The sequence below is a fragment of the Solenopsis invicta genome, chromosome 14 (genome assembly GCF_016802725.1).
Source record: "Solenopsis invicta isolate M01_SB chromosome 14, UNIL_Sinv_3.0, whole genome shotgun sequence".
In the NCBI taxonomy this organism is placed as follows: Eukaryota; Metazoa; Arthropoda; class Insecta; order Hymenoptera; family Formicidae; genus Solenopsis; species Solenopsis invicta.
The window spans coordinates 926,697-945,744 of record NC_052677.1 but is presented as its reverse complement, the minus strand read 5'-3'; the positions used below and the strand labels follow the sequence as shown (position 1 = coordinate 945,744).

General features: G+C 30.6%; 2 protein-coding genes across 2 annotated transcripts in view; one reads left to right on the top strand and one right to left on the bottom strand.

Annotated features, from left to right (window-relative positions):
- Positions 1–614: 614 nt before the first annotated feature.
- Positions 615–19,048, top strand: part of LOC105206087 (glycogen [starch] synthase) — a 52,519-nt gene continuing 34,085 nt past the window's right edge. The window contains exons 1-2 of the mRNA XM_026138074.2: positions 615–1,040; positions 18,515–18,673. Of these exons, the coding sequence (XP_025993859.1) occupies positions 18,535–18,673 (139 nt within the window). The 5' untranslated portion in view covers positions 615–1,040; positions 18,515–18,534. The remainder of the gene's footprint in view (positions 1,041–18,514; positions 18,674–19,048) is intronic.
- LOC105204133 lies at positions 12,555–17,337 on the bottom strand. Its single transcript, XM_039457596.1, has 8 exons — positions 17,058–17,337; positions 16,725–16,833; positions 15,811–16,588; positions 15,095–15,680; positions 14,638–14,970; positions 13,435–14,543; positions 13,193–13,353; positions 12,555–12,940 (listed from the first exon to the last, which is right to left on the bottom strand). The coding sequence occupies exons 3-6, from the start codon at positions 16,582–16,584 to the stop codon at positions 13,498–13,500; spliced, it is 2,739 nt and encodes a 912-aa protein (XP_039313530.1). The 5' UTR covers positions 16,585–16,588; positions 16,725–16,833; positions 17,058–17,337; the 3' UTR covers positions 12,555–12,940; positions 13,193–13,353; positions 13,435–13,497.

Genomic DNA, 19,048 nt, shown 5'->3' with positions numbered 1-19,048 from the left:
TATAACTTTTTTAAATTAAACAAACTCAAGGCAAATGTTATTTACTATTTAATGCACATACTATTACACTATTTAATCCATTACTAATGTTATTGCCATCCTATAATCTCGTACAAAACTTGTATGAGATTATTGTACAATTGTAATAATTTGTTTCTCTGATATCACAAGTACTCAAATGTATATGACAAATTAATACTGTTAAAATGAAAAAATAAATTAAAATTAATTGTAAAGTTATTTTTAGTAATCATTTTGATATGATAACATTATATTCTGTTTTTGTATGTTTTTTAAATTTATTACATGCGATAGATTAGCAAATTATTTAATTCATTGATTGATCACATTATGCACAAATGTAATTGCAGCTTTTGCTCTATAAAAGTATTTACACATTATGCGATTAAGCAATTGATGAATTAAAATACTTTTAGAAACATTTCTGTTGTAATGTTTTATATAACATTTTTCAAAATTCTTTTACAATTGTACATAAAATAGTGAAAGATTGAAAATTTTCTGCAACAATCGGTGCTGTATGAGATATTATCAGTTTCTTACTTTTAATCGCTTAAATTTTATAACAATTCCATAAGATTACGTTCTTTAATATCTCGTCAGTGGCCACGATCACCCGTCGCTATAAATAGACCACGTGATTTTCGGTTGTAAATCACGTGGTGCGATCGAAATCATTCTTGCGATCTAATTGCGGACCACGCGTTGGACACGACGCGACAGGTCTCTGATCCAGCGTAATGAGTCCCTACAATTTGGAGAGACTCCCAGTGCTACAAGAGCGATAGCGCGACAGTGGTTATGTGCTTATCGGGCAACTACTTCTCTGATTCGAAGTACGCGCGCGCGAACTGCACCGAGTTCTTCGTTGACCTTGTACATAATCCGTGGTGACTTTCATTTTAACCTGACCGTGGAACTGTGTGGAACTTGCTGCATTTGTTCAACTGAAACAGTCAGTTAAAGTCAGTCCCAAAAATCTACCGTTTCACCAGTGCTCACGCGAGAAATCTCTAAAGGTGAGTGAAAACATCCGAACTGTAATAAGCACGTTTACTTCGGCAATTTTTTTTTAATCGTATGTCACGATATTGGCAAGCACCACACGTAATAACAACCGGTTCATGGCGATCCGCAACGTGAATGCTCGCCATTGACCTTCGGGCTCGATGAGTATTTGCGTATTCAAGGTATTTTGTCCTCGTCTACGTGTCACATAATACGATTCAACGAAATATGGAACTGAAAGTAAAAAACAGCCTATTTAAACTTTCAAGGGACGTCCTAAAGTCGTTTCCTGGACATTTCTCGGATAGTGCTGTGTAGGATCGGGAAAGTAAAAATCCGCTGTATTATATCGAAGAAAAACACGTGCCAAACTGAAAGTATACACACGTATGTGCTATATCTTTCGACAGTGCCGTAACTAGGAGTAATCGAAATAGGGGCTAAAACGAAATGTGCCCCGAAATGGAATTGATGAAAAAAATATGTAATAGTTTCTAATTTTTTAAATTTTACTGCCGTGCTTTATCTTGCGAATAAGATGTTCGTAAATCGAATAAATCGAAACCAGTATTCTCATAAAACTTGCAGAAACATTACATATTGCAGTGCTATATTTTAAAGACATTGCTACACTTTTTTGCATTATTACTTCAACAGTATTGCAGTAACGTTTTAAAGATATTGTGAAATTAATATCCTGTATTTTACCCGCGAGCAATACTCGCGATCATCAGATGGTTACAGCGAAATTTTACTTCTCATAATAAAAAAAATCACTTTATTTAAAATAAACTGTAGCATTAGGAGAGTTAAATAGCAAATAATATTTGCCTTAAGTTTACATTAATTTAGAAAAGTTTATTTTAAACTTTCTTAGTCACATTTTAATAAAATAATTTTTTAAACGGGCGATCTCCTAAAATATTGAGGATGAAAATAAATGAGATATATTTCGATAAAATTTTTGGTTTTTTAGTGTAAAAATTAATTCAAGAGAAAAAATTAATTTACATATCTAATTATCAATGTTGTTTCTCACTCTTCCCATTCCTACCACTTTTCATGAGAGAAGTTTCAGCAAGTTAAAATTATAATTATAAGTAAGGATTACTTTAATTTGAAACAAAAGATCTAAATTTCTACCTGTTAAATAAAAATTAAACCAAATAAGGACAGGATTATTTGGATTATACCTAATTTTACTGAATCTGATTCAATCTATAAACCCGTACAGGATATATTTAATTTTAAAACAACTTTTTACAAAATATTATATTTATATTTCTGGAATCATTCAACACGAATCTAAAATCAAATTTTAAAATTTTAAATAGCGCATTTAATTTAACCGACGAACAAAAATTTAAATTATTTATAATTAAAAAAATATATTTGGCCAATTTCGAATTGTTAGAATTTGAATTTTTTTATTCGTGTTCAGCGATTTAAAAAGTGTAAAGCTGGGTACACGATATGTATATACCCCAAAGAATACAGTGGCAGAATGTTCGATTTATGTTCGGCTTAATTCTCTCATAAAGCGGAAAGTCATAGAAAATTTATGCGCGATATGGATACTCATACGTATGTTCGTTCGGCGTTCGTGCGGCGTTCGTTTGTTAAGTACGTATCCAACTAAAGAAGTCATATTTTGTAAAAATTTCTTTTAAAACTAAATGTCCCAATGGGTTCATAGATTAGGTAAGATCAGTTTCAGCGAGATCAACTATAACTTTAAATTTGCCCTCGTTTATTAATTTTTATACAATTAGTGATTGGAAAATAGATTAATAATGAGAGTCAGCGCGGGTCACAGAGCGCAATCAAAAGTGTCGATATTGAATCATTTATTTAATTCAAAATTACAAAACGAACGTTTCGACTCACTTTGGAGTCATCCTCAGCGCAACAAAAAATGGTAAAGGCAATAGAAATAGAAGCCGTCATCAGTTATCGAAAACGGGAAGCATTTAAGTCGCCGACGGTTTGACAAATCCGTGGTGGCATTTTTAACTGCGAAAGTGTCGCAAGAGATGATACTTAACTGTATAACCGTCGTATAATTATTTTGAATGTCGAAAAATTATTTTAATTGAGACTATATTTTCTCGTCGCCGTGTCGCAAGAAATGGCACTTTGCTATATAATTGTCGAATGATTATTTTAGATGTCGAAAAATTATTTTGCAATTAGTTGCGACTGTATGTACTCATGAATCCCCATTCGGGCTAATGACGACTAATGAAGCTTTAGATAAGTTTTGTCTGTAGAAATTAATTTCTCTTGACGAAGTAAGCACTTAAACGTTACTCGTTTCACACCAACACGTGCTCACGGTTTCAAGTCCGAATGCGTACATTTTGTAATTTTGAATTGAATAAATGATTCAATATCGACACTTTTGATTGCGCTCTTTGACCCGCGCTGACTCTCGTTAACCTATTTTCCAATCATTAATTGTATTTAAATTTTGAGAATCCGGAACTAATTAATTGTTGTTGATTTTTGTTTCTTTATGAAAGTTTATAGCACATCCCAGCCCAAAGTTATGAAAAAATTGTGATTTTTAGCAACTTTAATAGCAGATTTCTCAAAATTCTGACATGATAGAGACATTTTACCTAGATTCATGTTTACAGTCATAAGAAATAACTTGTTAAATCTAGGGGTAAAAGGTAAAAAAATTAATTTTTTATTGCTCAATGTTAGGAGTTATAATAATGTACATATAAATCAATGAATTTGCTGAAATAAAAACCAGAAAAGTGCAATAAAATAATAATTTTTGTTTATAAATACGCAAATGATCCTATATACACATAAGATTTCTTTAAAATTCTTGTGTACATAAAATTTGTTTATAAAAAATTGTTTCATTTTATCATTGGATTTATTTTATCACTATTTTTTCCTTCTAAAAAAATCAAGAAGATCAAAATAAAACCTTGCACGGGCACATGAAAAGTTAATTATAGTATTGTTACTGGATTACTGTTATAAGAACGTTATAAGAACGTTCGTTATAAGAACGATCCGTAAGTACTGCAAAATTCTGAAATATTCTAAGGTTTCTTATTCTACAATTGTCGAAGAAGACTTATAAAAATGTAATAAAATTCAAGGATTAGATAGTGGCGATATGGATTAAGAAGTTGCGAGTTTGTTCTCTATGATTTGGTTTCAAATCCACCCAGAACAAATTACTCTAAATCGGTTTTTAATCGATTTAAGATTTTTCAAGTAAGAGTTGAAACATCGAGAATAGCTTGTTCCCTGAATTTGGCGAGACCAATCATTATCATACGGTATCCTAACTTTTACTCGATGAACTCTAAATCGATTTAGAAGCGATTACCATCTCTCGGAAGATAAAGACAAACCACCGAGAGTAACTCTGCTCAGGAAAATCTCTTCTAAAAGGTTGTTCCGAATCGGCATTAAGGATGTATAGGACGTTTCTCAAAATGTTAAGAAAATTATGAAAAAATTACAGATTGTTTTATATTGCATTTAAAAATAGTAGAAAAATTTTGTAGTGATTTTCTATCCGAATAAAAAGTTATTTCAATATGAAGTAGAGTACATGTGTACTCTAATAAAAATATAATTAATAATGAAATAAGAAATAATGGAAAAAAATCAAAATTTTTTATGTACTTTAAAGATGATTTATGTAAAGTTTCATTGCGATACAGAGATCGTAAAAAGTATTTAAGTTTTGATAATAAATAGTGTAAATAAACTATAAAAATAAGTTATTAAATAAAAATTTAATCTTATTCATACTACTTTCAAATATATATAGTTTATTTAAAGTGTTAATATTAACACATTTTTAAATTTTATTTACTTTGCAAGGACCGTATGTCCGATACATCATGTATGCGAAGTTAGCATATCAATTGTCAGCATATCAAAAAAAAAGTGGAGTTCTCTTTGCATACAACCGAGTTCTATAGTTCCTGATAAGTTACAACAATAGTTCTGGTCATTTAGCATAAATAAACGGAAGTTGAGTAATGATATGCTAACTTCGCGCGAAGTCAGCATATCATATAATATTTTCAAAATTTAAACCAATGAATTTTATAGTTTTTGACGAGTTCTATAGTTCTAAAACATAGTTCTGACCATTAACTATCTCTAAATAATTAATAACAATTATTATCAGCATATCGCCCGTGCTAGAGTGATATGCTATGCTCCTGCGACAAGTTCTCGGCTCGTTCGAGATTTTAAACAATAGTTCTAAATCCCCTGACGATAGTTCCGTACAGTTCTGACAATTAACAATCTCCAAATAATTATTAATAATTATTATCAGCATATCGCTCGTGCTAAAGTGATATGCTATGCAGAAACGACAAGTTCTCGGCTCGTTCGAGATTTTAAATTTATTATTAATAATTATTTGGAGATTGTTAATTGTCAGAACTGTACGGAACTATCGTCAGGGGATTTAGAACTAATGTTTAAAATCTTGAACGAGCCGAGAACTTGTCGTTTCTGCATAGCATATCACTTTAGCACGAGCGATATGCTGATAATAATTATTAATAATTATTTGGAGATTGTTAATTGTCAGAACTGTACGGAACTATCGTCAGGGGATTTAGAACTATTGTTTAAAATCTCGAACGAGCCGAGAACTTGTCGCAATAGCATAGCATATCACTCTAGCACGAGCGATATGCTGATAATAATTATTAATAATTATTTGGAGATTGTTAATTGTCAGAACTGTACGTAACTATCGTCAGGGGATTTAGAACTATTGTTTAAAATCTCGAACGAGCCGAGAACTTGTCGCAGGAGCACTCTAGCACGGGCGATATGCTGATAATAATTGTTATTAATTATTTAGAGATAGTTAATGGTCAGAACTATGTTTTAGAACTATAGAACTCGTCAAAAACTGTAAAATTCATTGGTTTAAATTTTGAAAATATTATATGATATGCTGACTTCGCGCGAAGTTAGCATATCATTACTCAACTTCCGTTTATTTATGCTAAATGACCAGAACTATTGTTCTAACTTATCAGGAACTATAGAACTCGGTTGTATGCAAAGAGAACTCCACTTTTTTTTTGATATGCTGACAATTGATATGCTAACTTCACATACATCGATACATCCTTAAAACTGTAGGTTCCACATCTACAGATGCATGCAAAAGAGATCGCCTACACTGAAAAGTGTATTACACGCGAAGAAGAATTTAAGGATATATTACACAGATCTTTAAAATAATTATAAAAAACATATATAATTATAGATTCTACGATATTCTACAATATATTGTGTTAAAAGTCATACAAAATATTAATGCAATATTATTATTACATTTATTATTGTATTACATAATCAACTCAACTCGATTGATAATCTTCCGCAATCCATGTTTTTGGGCAAGCGTATGCGAGTTTGCAAGAAAACAGAGAACAATTAGGGCTGTGTTCCGATATTAACTGCCAGTACTGAGAATGTATAGTATATGTGACGTGAACTATAAATTTTCAGTACTGCCAGTAAAAACGGAACACAGCCTAGATATATATGAGGTTTGTTCGTGTCATATGCTTTAACTTTGCCGCAAACATATTGGAGCGCGTTGGAGTGAATATGTTGGTGCATGTTAAAGTATGCAATGCGAACAAACCTATGATAATATCACGCAATAGTAAATGTTATTGACCTGCAGGATAAAAATATATGTACATACACCCAGCGTCATTGATTCTGTCCTTGGGAAAATTGTACATATACAAGCGGATGCATGCGTTTATATAGGATTTGTTACATGCATTATGTGAAAATATAGGGGAAAAGGACTGCACGGAGAAGGCTTGATTTGACCGCTTATGTAATCATATACATGTATGTAACACTCTTATATTGCCAACGCAGTCTCTTTTTAGGAGTGGGAGGTGTGCGAAGAAAGTGAGATAGAAAATCGATTTCTCACTTTCATAATTCATATATTTTCAAGCGCAATCGCATGTGTTAGTGTGTATAGAGTGTCCCAAAAGTTTGGCAACGACCAAATATTTCGAAAACTAAGCATTTTAGGAAAGTGTTTCAGATAAAAGCTGTAGGGTTTCAAAAGATATCTATTTGATTTTGATCTTATCAATTTGACTTTAGATGACGTCGCCAAGGTCACATCGAAGTCACGTTAACTCTTTTAAATGGAACATTCTATTTTTGATTCTAAAATATAAGAGCTAGTGTCAAAAGCTTTTTAAAACCCTACAAGAAAGTTTATTTTTGTTGAGTACTTTCCGAGTTGTGAGGCTTGAAAGCTACAGTGTACTCTAACTTTTAAGCGTCATAACTCGGAAAGTACTTAACAAAAATAAACTTTCTTGTAGGGTTTTGGAAAGCTCTCGAAATTGACTACAAGAAAATGCAATAAACAATATAACGTTAGAGTATCGGTAGTTCCCTAATTAAAGGGTATCGGTGTTTCTCTAACATTCTATATTTTTTATTGTATTTTCTTGTAGTCGATTTGGAGAGTTTTACAAAATCCTACAAAAAAGTTTATTTTTGTTAAATATTTTCCGAGTTATGACGCTTGAAAGTTAGAGTACACTGTAACTTTTAAGCCTTACAACTCGGAAAGTACTAAACGAAAATAAACTTTCTTGTAGAATTTTGGAAACCTCTTGACACCAGCTATTAGATTCTGGAATCAAAAATAGGATGTTTCATTTAAAAAAGTAATGTGATTTCGATGTGACCTTGGCGACGCCATTCAAGGTCAAATTGATAAGATCAGTAAATAGAACTAACTATTAAAACCTTACAACTTTTATTTGAAACACTTTTCCTTAAAATGCTTAATTTTTTAAATATTTGACCGTTGCCGAACTTTTGGGACACACTGTATGTGTACACAGTACTCATGACATATATACATGACTCGTGACATACGTATAGTGTACTGTACCAGTTACACTAAGAAAAAGAATTTATTAAAAAACTAAAATATTTAGTCCAATACATTCAATTAAACAATGGATTGATTCAACTAATGCTTGCACAGAATAAGGTATAGTTTATTCATGTCTCCTATTAACACTTGTTAATCAAGAATTAACTAAACCAACTCAATATTTAGTTGAACGTATTAAATGTTAATGGTTTGGAGGAGCTTAATGGTTTTAACTTGGAATCAGGTCATGTATTAGCATCTCTGGACGTCGTGTCTCTTTTTACTAATGTCACAAAAGACTTAGCAGTGGAAAGCGTCATGTCGAGATGGACTTGATTTCACAAAAAAACTCTTATTTCTCTTGCTGAATTCTTTAAGGCACTCAATTTAATTTTAGACGCTACTTTCTTTAAGTTTAATAACGTTGTTTACAAACAGTTCTTTGGTTTACCAATGAGCTCTCCGTTATTCCCCATTTTAGCAGATTTGGTCATGCAGAATTTGGAATTTACTGCGATAAAAAACTTTCCGTTCCATCTATCGTTCTATTTTAGATACGTAGACGATATTATACTGGCAGCACCCGAATACTCATTATCCTGTATTCTTACTTTTTATTCCTTGCATGATCGCCTGCAATTCACAATGGAGATAGAGAGAGAAGAAAAAATCAATTTTCTCGATGTGTTATTGATAAAACGCAACAATGTGATTATTTTTGATCAGTATCGTAAACCCATCTTTTCGGGAAGATACCTTAATTTTCTTTCGCATCACCCGTTGTGTCATAAAAAAGGTGTTGTTTTTGGTATGGTGGACAGAATAATTTCATTATCACATCTACAGTTTCATCAAAAAAATTTCACTTTTATGATTAATATCTTACTTGACAATAACAATTTATAGAATTTTATCGCTACTTTATTATATTTGAAATCAATTATTAGAGTTTGATTTAACATAACACTATGTAACATTGCATAGCACACTGTACATTGACTTACAGTTTTTGTTTTCTGTTATTTTAAATTATCAAGAGTTCGTTAAATTTATATTCTCAATTGTAAATTTATGTCATACTTCCACTTAAATTTAAGATAACATCCATAAAGTTGCCAACAGTATTACTGAAAATTTCAGTGGCATATTTTACTTTTATTTTAGGTATAAGACTAGGATCGACGTACTTTTTTGTTATTTTTGGAAGTTGATGTTATCTCATTAAAGATTGGTTGTCAATCTCATATGTTAACATTTTATGTTTCCAGGATGCATATTTTATTTCGTTCATGCTTTTATTATTTGTATCTATATCTAAGTCTTTTGTTAGAAAGTTATTGTTAACTCCTTTTAACAGATGTATATAATCATAAATTGGTACAATTTCTATATTTTTTATTGTAAAATTGTTTTTTAAACCAAAAAATTGTAATCATTGCTTATAAAATTAAAGAATAACTTTGTTTTTAATATATTGTTCAAAATAAAAAAGAAGTTATATTTAATGAACTTACTTGTGCATAAGCCTTTTATTATGCGCATTTTGTTACAGTCGTTAATTAAATAATTTATCGCAGCAACATTTGGATCACTTTGATCACATATTGTAACAATAGGTATAAAATCAGCTATTATAAGATTTATCAACTATTCTTTAATGCATCGTACTAATTGTAAAGTTGATGTGCTATTTTTACAAAAGCCATATTTTAATCGCATTTTATTTTTACTTTTTAAACATCTTAAAAAGAATACTATAGAGTGATCCGCTATTTTTCTCGTTCTTTGCGAACCCCAATCTTCAAAGCCAATGATTTTATCGTGCTTCTTATCGTACGATAAAGCAGGCTGTATGGACATTTTATCCCAAATTAATGCTACGTATCTATCTCTTTCGTCTGATATCTTTTCTTATACGTTTCAAATATTTTATAATGAGTGCAACTAGTTTGTAAAGGAATATCAGAAAGTTGGAAGTTTAAGGTTGTAATGGAGGGATAGAGTAAGTATTTACATAAAACCTCATAAGCTGAATGGGATCTTTTGTATATACTGAGGCAAAATGTCTTATCTTCAATACTGTATTGTCTAGCCTATAACATATTTTAAAAAGTTAAAAAGAAACAAAGTAAAATATAATATGATATAACAGAGAAAAAATATATATGTGTACATATATGTGTATATATATATATATATATATATATATATATATATATAAAATATAGTCTAAAAAAATGTTTTAATGTAATGCATAATATGATATAATAATGAAGTAACATATATACCTATATAAAAAAACACAACAAATTTTTGTTTAAATAATGAATATTACATATGAGAAATAATGATAAATATTTAAAATGTATAAATATGAAGTATAGTTTTTTCTTGTTTTATGTATTATGTCTACCACTCTGATGAAAGTATTCGAAAGATTCGGATACAGATTTTGGATAAAAATGGATTCAGGCGAATAGAAAAAAACAAGAAAAAAAAGAAAGATAAAATAAAATATAGTAAGAAACTTTTTTTTGGATTGTTATCGGATTATACATTTTGATTAAAACTCGAGAATGGCACGGATTAAGGATTGAAACAAACCTTTTTAAAAGATACATTTATTTGGATTGGACTCACGAATTGAGAAGGATTGAAAAAATTATCAGGATAAGTTTTGAGTTCATTCGGATTGGACTCCTGAATTAACAAGGATTGAATGACTGATTTATTTGGATAGAATTTGAAGTTGATGCATGGATTGAAAAGGGTTACAAATTTAATTCGTTTTAGAACGGGCACAGATTTCGGAACACTTCATAAACGTTCGGAAAAATTTGTATTAAAATCCCATCCGAAACTTTTACCAGGACAATATAAATTAAAACTTTTTGATCTATCTTAGTCATTATCTTAGTTTATCTTAGTCTTTATTCTTTTTTCAATTCTTACAACTAAAGAAAGATAAAAGATAACTTAAACTGAGATTAAAGTTAATTTGTATTGATAGAAATAGATATTAGTTATATACCTGAGGAGGAACATCATTGTTTCTCAAAATCATATTGATAAACCTTTCTGGAATTTTTATCAAGTTATTTTTTGAATTTTTTTATTACATTTTATCAGAGATATTTCTTTCCTTTTTCTATTTATAGTATTCTTTTGTCTAAAATTTTTTAGAAAACGCAATAAATGTCTTTTATTTCGTTTTAATTTTATACTTGTATTATATAATTGTTTTGCTGTGGGAGTCAGATTAACTTTACGTGTTATTTCTTGTAAATGTGAGGGACTTTGTTTTTTTCTTTTTGGAGTTTACAAAACTTCTGTTTCTACTTGCATTCAATATTCGTAATTTTGGACGTTGTCTAAAATATATTGTTGCACCTGATTTTCTTCTTTTTGTACTTTTATGTTCTGAGCTTTGTATTGTTGTATGTATTTATTGCATGTGTGTTGTTCAATTACAGATACTTTATTTTGTAGTTCTGCAATTGGAGCTTGTTCTATATTATTTTTATGTAATAAATTTTGTTGTTGCAAACTGCTTTGTTTCATTTGTTATAAATGGAATTGCTGTATCTTTTAAAAAACGGTTATGTGAAGAACAACTATAGTCTGTTTCATGAAAGTGTTTATGACATACTTTAAATTTTTGCAATCTGTTGCTGTCATAACTTTGTAAATGTTCTAATTTTAAACTGTTAATCCATGCAGCATATTTTTTGGGATTTTTGGGGAATTTATGGGACTCCATTACTTTAACTCCAGATTTGCACTTGGCTACACAACAAGCTCTCCCTATTTCTTTCCCTTAAAAATTTTTTTTAATATGTAAAATAAAATTTAGATAAAAGTTTAATTAGACAAATAGTCGTAAATAAAGAAAATATACTAAAGTTGTGTTTCAATATACAGTACTGAAAATATGTAGTTCACATTATACTATAACTTTTAAATAACTCTTAATTATTAATCATTTTATTACTGACTATTATTACTTATACTTATTGTTACAGCATTTTAAGATTACTTATATAGGCTGCATTCAAATATTTACTGAGAGTACTGAAAATCTGTATAGTGTACGTAACATTATATATTTTGAATGCCTATTTGCAGTGAATACTGGAACGCAGTCTTAAATGATCATAATGAGTGATAAAATACTATGACGTAACGAGTAACGAAATACTTAATAATTAAGAGCTGTCCGATAAAAATGACGAAGCTACAAGATAAATTACAAAAAGTAAAATTATCAAACGCTAAATTATCATACTTGAATTGTATCTTTACACACAATATAGAATTATTGACGATTGCCGATTTACATTATTTGAACATATATCAACGTATGACGTATTGATATCATATACCTAATGACACCCAGAGTCGTCAAACTCCCGTGTTATTTTTTCGTCTAGTATTTCAGCGCCATCTAATAGTTTACCCTCTATAAGTGTGAACTACAAGGTAAAACAGCATGAATAGTCGATAAAAATGCATGGCATTTTTACCCTTTTTTGTTATTAAAATTATAAAAATTATTAGTGAATCAGGTAAAATTAAAAACACGTAATAAATTTATAAATACATTTTATTTATATAGTATAATAATTCAAAAAGAAAAAGAATTAACGTATTCCTTAAAAAGAAATCTAACCAAAATCTTTATGAAAATTATGAGATAACATAATGCATTTTGTACAAACCAGCGACTTGGGTATGTCAATTTAAATATACTTGACTGTTTATATTTTTATTTAATTCGTGTAACTTTAGTCCTTTCTCTCTCTCTCTCTCTTAGGTAAAACTAAAAAAACTACTCTTAAAGCCCCACTGAGTATTTCCGGAATATTCTCTTTTCTGCGTCCTCGTTTCGCCTTGGCGTGTCATCGCGTGGGTTCTCCGTCGACAGGCTGTTATTACCATGCTGCAGTACCAAATGTAATAATACGTCCAGCTCTGCAAAAAGAAAACACAAATTAATAAAAATTTATGATCCAGACAGACACGTAATGTGTCATGGAAAACATGGAATATTTTGTAGTTTTCAACCAAATTATATTTGAAAATTTTGAATATCCTTCTTTGTATTCTCAAAATGACAAATTCATTAAGCTCTCAATTTTCTTTATTATTATTAAAGACAAAATTGTATTTTAAAAAATTGTATTTTATAACACAATTACGTAATCTGTTGCGAATTCTACCTACTTCTTAATCTCGTTGATTCATGAATCTCCATGTCCCAATTATCGCTGTCTCTGGTAGTTTTAATCATGGGCCAATTATCACTGTCTCTGGTAGCTTCGATCATGGGCCGATCCGATGTTAAAATCTCCGCTAAGTATTACGCTCACATTATATTTAGGATTCTGTCAACATATTCCAAGATTGTTAGTAAATTGTAATATATGTAACATATACTCTTAGATAAATCGTGCAATTTAACTTACCTTTCCTTTCCAAAGATACTATGCTGATTGTATATTTAATCATATAGACATTGGAACATTTATCTATATTCTAGATTCGGGTTTCATTTTCTTTCCATATTTGTTTGACATTCTCGCAGCTATTTTATACATGAAATTATCAGAGTGGACATTGATTTTTCGGCACAGAATATTATTAATAAATTTGCACCAAGCTTTGAGAAATTCTTCTGCGGTTATCAATATTAATGTTTCTTTTAAGTGTGTACATTGTACGGAACACGTAAGAAAACATTGATTTTCTAGAATTTTTCTTGTTTTTTCTAGTATTTTAATTTTATGGCATATCTCAGGAAATTGCTGCTCTAAAATTTCGATAGCCTTTTCAATTTCAATTAAAGTTTGTGCGTTTGTATGATTCTTGGCACATTTCTCACATTGCGCAACAAGTTCTTTGCGTCTAATAATGTCAATGATTTTTTTTTCGTTAAGTAATTTCTCATTTATATCACTTCTTGGTATTGCTGACTCATTACATTCTACTTCTTCATATTGTGTGTTTTCAGAATCGTTCATTTCTTTCATTGTCTGAGACAGATTCATCAAATGAGTCAAAGCCAATGTCGAGCCTTCTGTAGTATCTTTACAGTTAGCTCCGATGGAATGTTTGGAAGATAAATTACAAATAAGTAATGTTTTAAATCCACCTTCAAATTGTTCGCAACTTGGATTTCTGTTAGCAAATCCGTTGCTTCTTATCTGGCTGAAAAAATTTTCAGCCGGGTCTTGGTTCAAAAATTTTAAATTGAGCGATTCAAATTTAGCAGCACGAAGTGTTTTCCATATTTCTTGTGTGCCTTTCATAGTCCAAATCCAGTTTTTTAAATTAGGTGCAGTCTTACTAGGAATTTTTTTAGTCAGTTTTTCAACGTAACGCATATTTTTGATTTTTTTACAGGCTTCTTGCCAAAATGCACAGTGTCCACTAGTAGCCGTTATTATACTACTTAATCCTTGCTGATGTTTGCCATTGAATGAATCAAATAAATCATTCATAAATCTGACAAATTCGCAAGTTGTGGATGCACTTTTGGACATAATCATGTCTCCTTGTTGTGTTGGGACAACTCCTGCAACAAACAAAATACAGACAAAATTATTCTTAGATATTTTTGATATTATTTTAAAATTTACTTATAGTTATTTATTCATATACTTATTTACCTCCATTTACATTTAATATAACATCCATAAAATTTGACACTGTGCGACTAAATACTTGAGTTGCGTATTTAACCCTCATTTTGGGGATTAGCTTGGGAATAATGTGCTTCTCAGTTATTTTCTCCATTTGTCGGTATCTCATAAGAGAATTTTTATCAATGTCGTACGCTTTTTGAATATCATCCCAAGATGCGTATTTTTTGTTTAAAGCACACGATATTCTTGTGTCAGTATCTAAATCCTTTGTGAGAAGATTATTTCTGGTACCCTTTATCAAGTGTACGTAATCATACACAGGTATTACTTTATGGTTTTTTATCATAAAACTATTACCTGAAACAAACGAAAATATTCAAAGTCTTTATTACATATTAGAAACAAATTTAATAAAAATCATAAATATGGAGCGATATAAGTAATAGAAAAGTGTACATTGTCTTGTAAATTATGTACTTACTTGTAGGTAAATTCTTCATAATGCGAATTTTATTGGAATCAGAAATTAAACTGTTAATTGCAGCCATATTGGTACCACCCTGATCGCATACAACAGCCACAGGTATTAATCCCGATGCAGAAATGTTCACTAGCCATTGTTTCACGCATCGAATGAGTTGATGCGTTTTTGTAGTGCTCTCACAAAAACCGTATCCCAAAGGCATCTTGTTTCCAGATTTAAGACACCGAAGATAGAAAACTATAGCATGGTCAGCAATTTTTCTTGTTCTTCTCATTCCCCAGTCCTCAAAGCCAATGATTCGATCTTGCTTTTTATTGTAGTATAAAGCTGGTTGTAATGAAATTTCGTCCCAAATGAGAGCAACATATTTGTCTCTGCTGTCTTTCAGATCCAACGCTATTTGTTCCAGATACTTTACTATTAAACGAGTACATCCAGCTCTAATAGGAATGTTGTTCAGTTGTGAATTCAAGGTGGAAATAGATGGGCAACTTAAATATTTACTTAAAAAAGTATAGCATGCACGGGATCTCTTATATATATTTATGCAAAATATTTTATCCTCAATAGTATATCTTCGGGCCTGAAGAAAAAGATTTTATCAAACTGATCAAATTTATAATAAAACGTGTGTGTGTATACAAATTATAATAAAACATTATTAGGTAAAGGAACATGAAAGGATATTAGCTGTTATACTGAATGTTAAGTACCTGAACAGGAACGTCATTATTCCTTACAATCATATTGACGAATTTCTCTTTCACAGTATTACTTGCGTTTGTATGTGTGAAAGAAATTGTGCCTTTGTTTTTTTTATAATTTATTGCAAGACGCTTCAAGTCTCTATTTTTACGTCTCAATTTTACGTTCATAATATGCAATGACTTTGCTCTCGGACTGAGATGAACAACACGTGTAATATGTCGTAAATTTGGTCTTCTTCCTTTGGATGTATTTGCGAACTGTGTTTCCAAATTTTGTATCCTCTTCTCAAACATTTGGTTTAACGATGCTTGTTCATTTTGCAACAGACCGTCATGATGCACTAATAATTCATTGTGCTGTTGCAATGTTCTTTCCATGTCTATTACACGTTGACCAATGTGTGGTTGTTCAATTTGTGGTTGCTCAATCTGTGGCTGTTCACTTTGCGGCTGTTCAATATCTGCCTGTTCAATCTGTGGTGGTACGGATTGCACATTATTATCCGTTGCAATATTGTCCACATCATTATTTTCCATTATCAAAGCAGGTACTGCTGTTTTCAGCAGAAATCGGTTACGTTGAGAGCAGCTATAATCTTTCTCCGAGAAATGCTTATGGCATACTTTATATTTTTGCAATTCATTAGCACAATAATTCTGCAAGTCATACAATTTCAAATTTTTTATCCATGCTGAGCATCTTTCTGCATCTTTGGGAAATTTATGCGAAGGAACTTTAACACCTGACTTGCAGTTAGGAACGCAACAAGCTTTCACCATTTTTCTAAAGACAAAAGATATAAATTTTTTTATAAATAAACAATAAAAAAATCAATTAGTGCAGAAGAAGAATGGTTTTATATACTCTATATAATTTTCAATATATAATAAATTCAACAAAATTATGCATGATGACTTACCCAATTTTTTTCTGTATCTGGTTCCACAGCTATTAGTTATCCAAGTAGATATTAGGTATCTCCAAAATAAGATTCCCTGAAGAATCTTTGTACTCCAAGATCCAAAAATCTAAAGAATCAAATTCATATATTTCTTTTTAAACATATATGACTAAAATTAACATATGCATGAATAAAAATGTTAAAAATATGAAGAAATTTATGTATGAAAATACTAAAAATACTAAAAATCAACTAATAAATAATTAAGACATAATTCGCTCGTGTCAAAATCAACAAATACAAATATGTAACCTATTCTTTAAATTAATCCATTTGCTCATTTATACTTACCGATGTCGTTAACAATCGTTAATAATCGTTAACGCTCAATTCGATTCAGTCGATTTCAATACACCAGTAACTGCCAGGGCAATTAAAAACACCACGTTACACTGCACAACACAACACAACCGCACTGCACAATGATTCCAAACAATTCCAAATGATCCCAAATGATCCCGCATGGCACCGCATGGCCGGATACGTAGTTCACAATTATAGAGGGTAAACTATTAGATGGCGCTGAAATACTAGACGAAATTTTCCCATAAGAGTTCATTGGGCCTGATGACACCATGTTGTTTTCTTGAATACGTAGTTTATATTTTTTAGAAAACAAACTTCTAGATGGCGTCGCTACTAACGCTGGTACAAATTCTCCCATAAGAGTCTTTAGGCCCTGTTTCTGATCATGTTTCATGCGATGTTTACCTTAATATATCTGCCATTTCTTGATTAGAGTAATACGCTGACATTTTTAGCACGATACCTTATAACTGTATAATTACCAAATATGTAGATCCACAATCACCGATTGATGAGAACTGACTGATGCCGGTGAATTTTTCTGTTACGAAGTATATATAGAAATCAAATGAGAATAAACAGAACGCGATTTATAAATACTGAGCTAAAAGTTGCATGCGACAGATACAGGGTAGCCATAAAGGTACACAAGTTTTAAATTTTGCGTTATTTAAAAACCACTTGTAATAAAGTAATGTTGTTGCTATGGGAATCATGTATAACATATAGAATTTTATTTACATCACTTGATGAGCATTGTCATTTTAAAAATGGCGTCAGCTCGCACTCTTTATTGACCTGAATGCTCTTCGAAGAACCGGGTTAGGTATTGAACAGTATTGAATGGCCACCGAATAATCCCTATCTCAACCCATGTGACTTCTGGTTATGGGGTTATTTGAAGAGTAAAGTTTACGAGGCCAACCCTCAAATAGTGGAAGAATTCAAAGAAGTTGAACGACTCATTCGTGAAATCACTGAAGCAATGATGGAGGCCGTTACGTGGAATTTTTTCAAGCGGTTGGAGTATGTCGTCCAAGCCAATAGCGGCCACTTTGAAAATATTTAGGAATAATAAATCTCATGCATTTTTTGTCATTGAAATAAAATTTGAATGAATTATCTTGAATAGTTTTGAAGTTTTAAAACTTGCGTAGCTTTCTGGCTGCCCTCTAGAAATCAGTCATTTATGATGCTAATATACAAAAATGTATCTTGAAAACGGTTTCGACCTATAAACTTTTTACTCAGTATGTTGTATACTATCTACATATAAATGCTGAATGTTTTTTTTTAACAACCTGTATGATATATTTTTTTCACAAATAAATTTAAACATTTCCGCGTGGGTCACCGGCGATCCATGCAGTATGAAATGTTAATAGAAAAATTCAATAGATAATCAATTTCATTAAATCTATTAATACGAAACAAATGTACAGTTTCCAGAACAGTTTGCGAAATGTCAAGAGAGCGTGCTTCCAGGAGATTTTATCGCGTGGATAGCACTAATGATTTGTTCGAGTTTATGGACCGTGGCTATTCAGCTCAACATGAAAATCGATGGAACTTTGAAGTTGCTTGGGAAGCCGCCAATAAAGGTGCGTCATTACATTGTTATAAATATTTTGATAAAAAAATTTTTATTAAAATTTTAATGAAGTTTCGATAAACTTGACATTCCATTAAGTTTAATGAAAGTTAATAAATATGCAACAAAATTTTGATTATAATATATTGAACAGATTATTTTTCTACTTTTAATGAAAAACGCGATATTTTAGTGAAAATTGATTTAATAAAAATAGGGAAATTTTATTAAAATTGTAATAAATCTTTCACGAAATTACAACGAAAAATTGCAAAAGTTCTGTAATAACAAATAAACATTTTATTGATATTTTAATGAATTTTTAAAGAAATTTATTGAAAATAGTGATTAAAATATTTTGAAATGGATATAAAACTCAATAAAT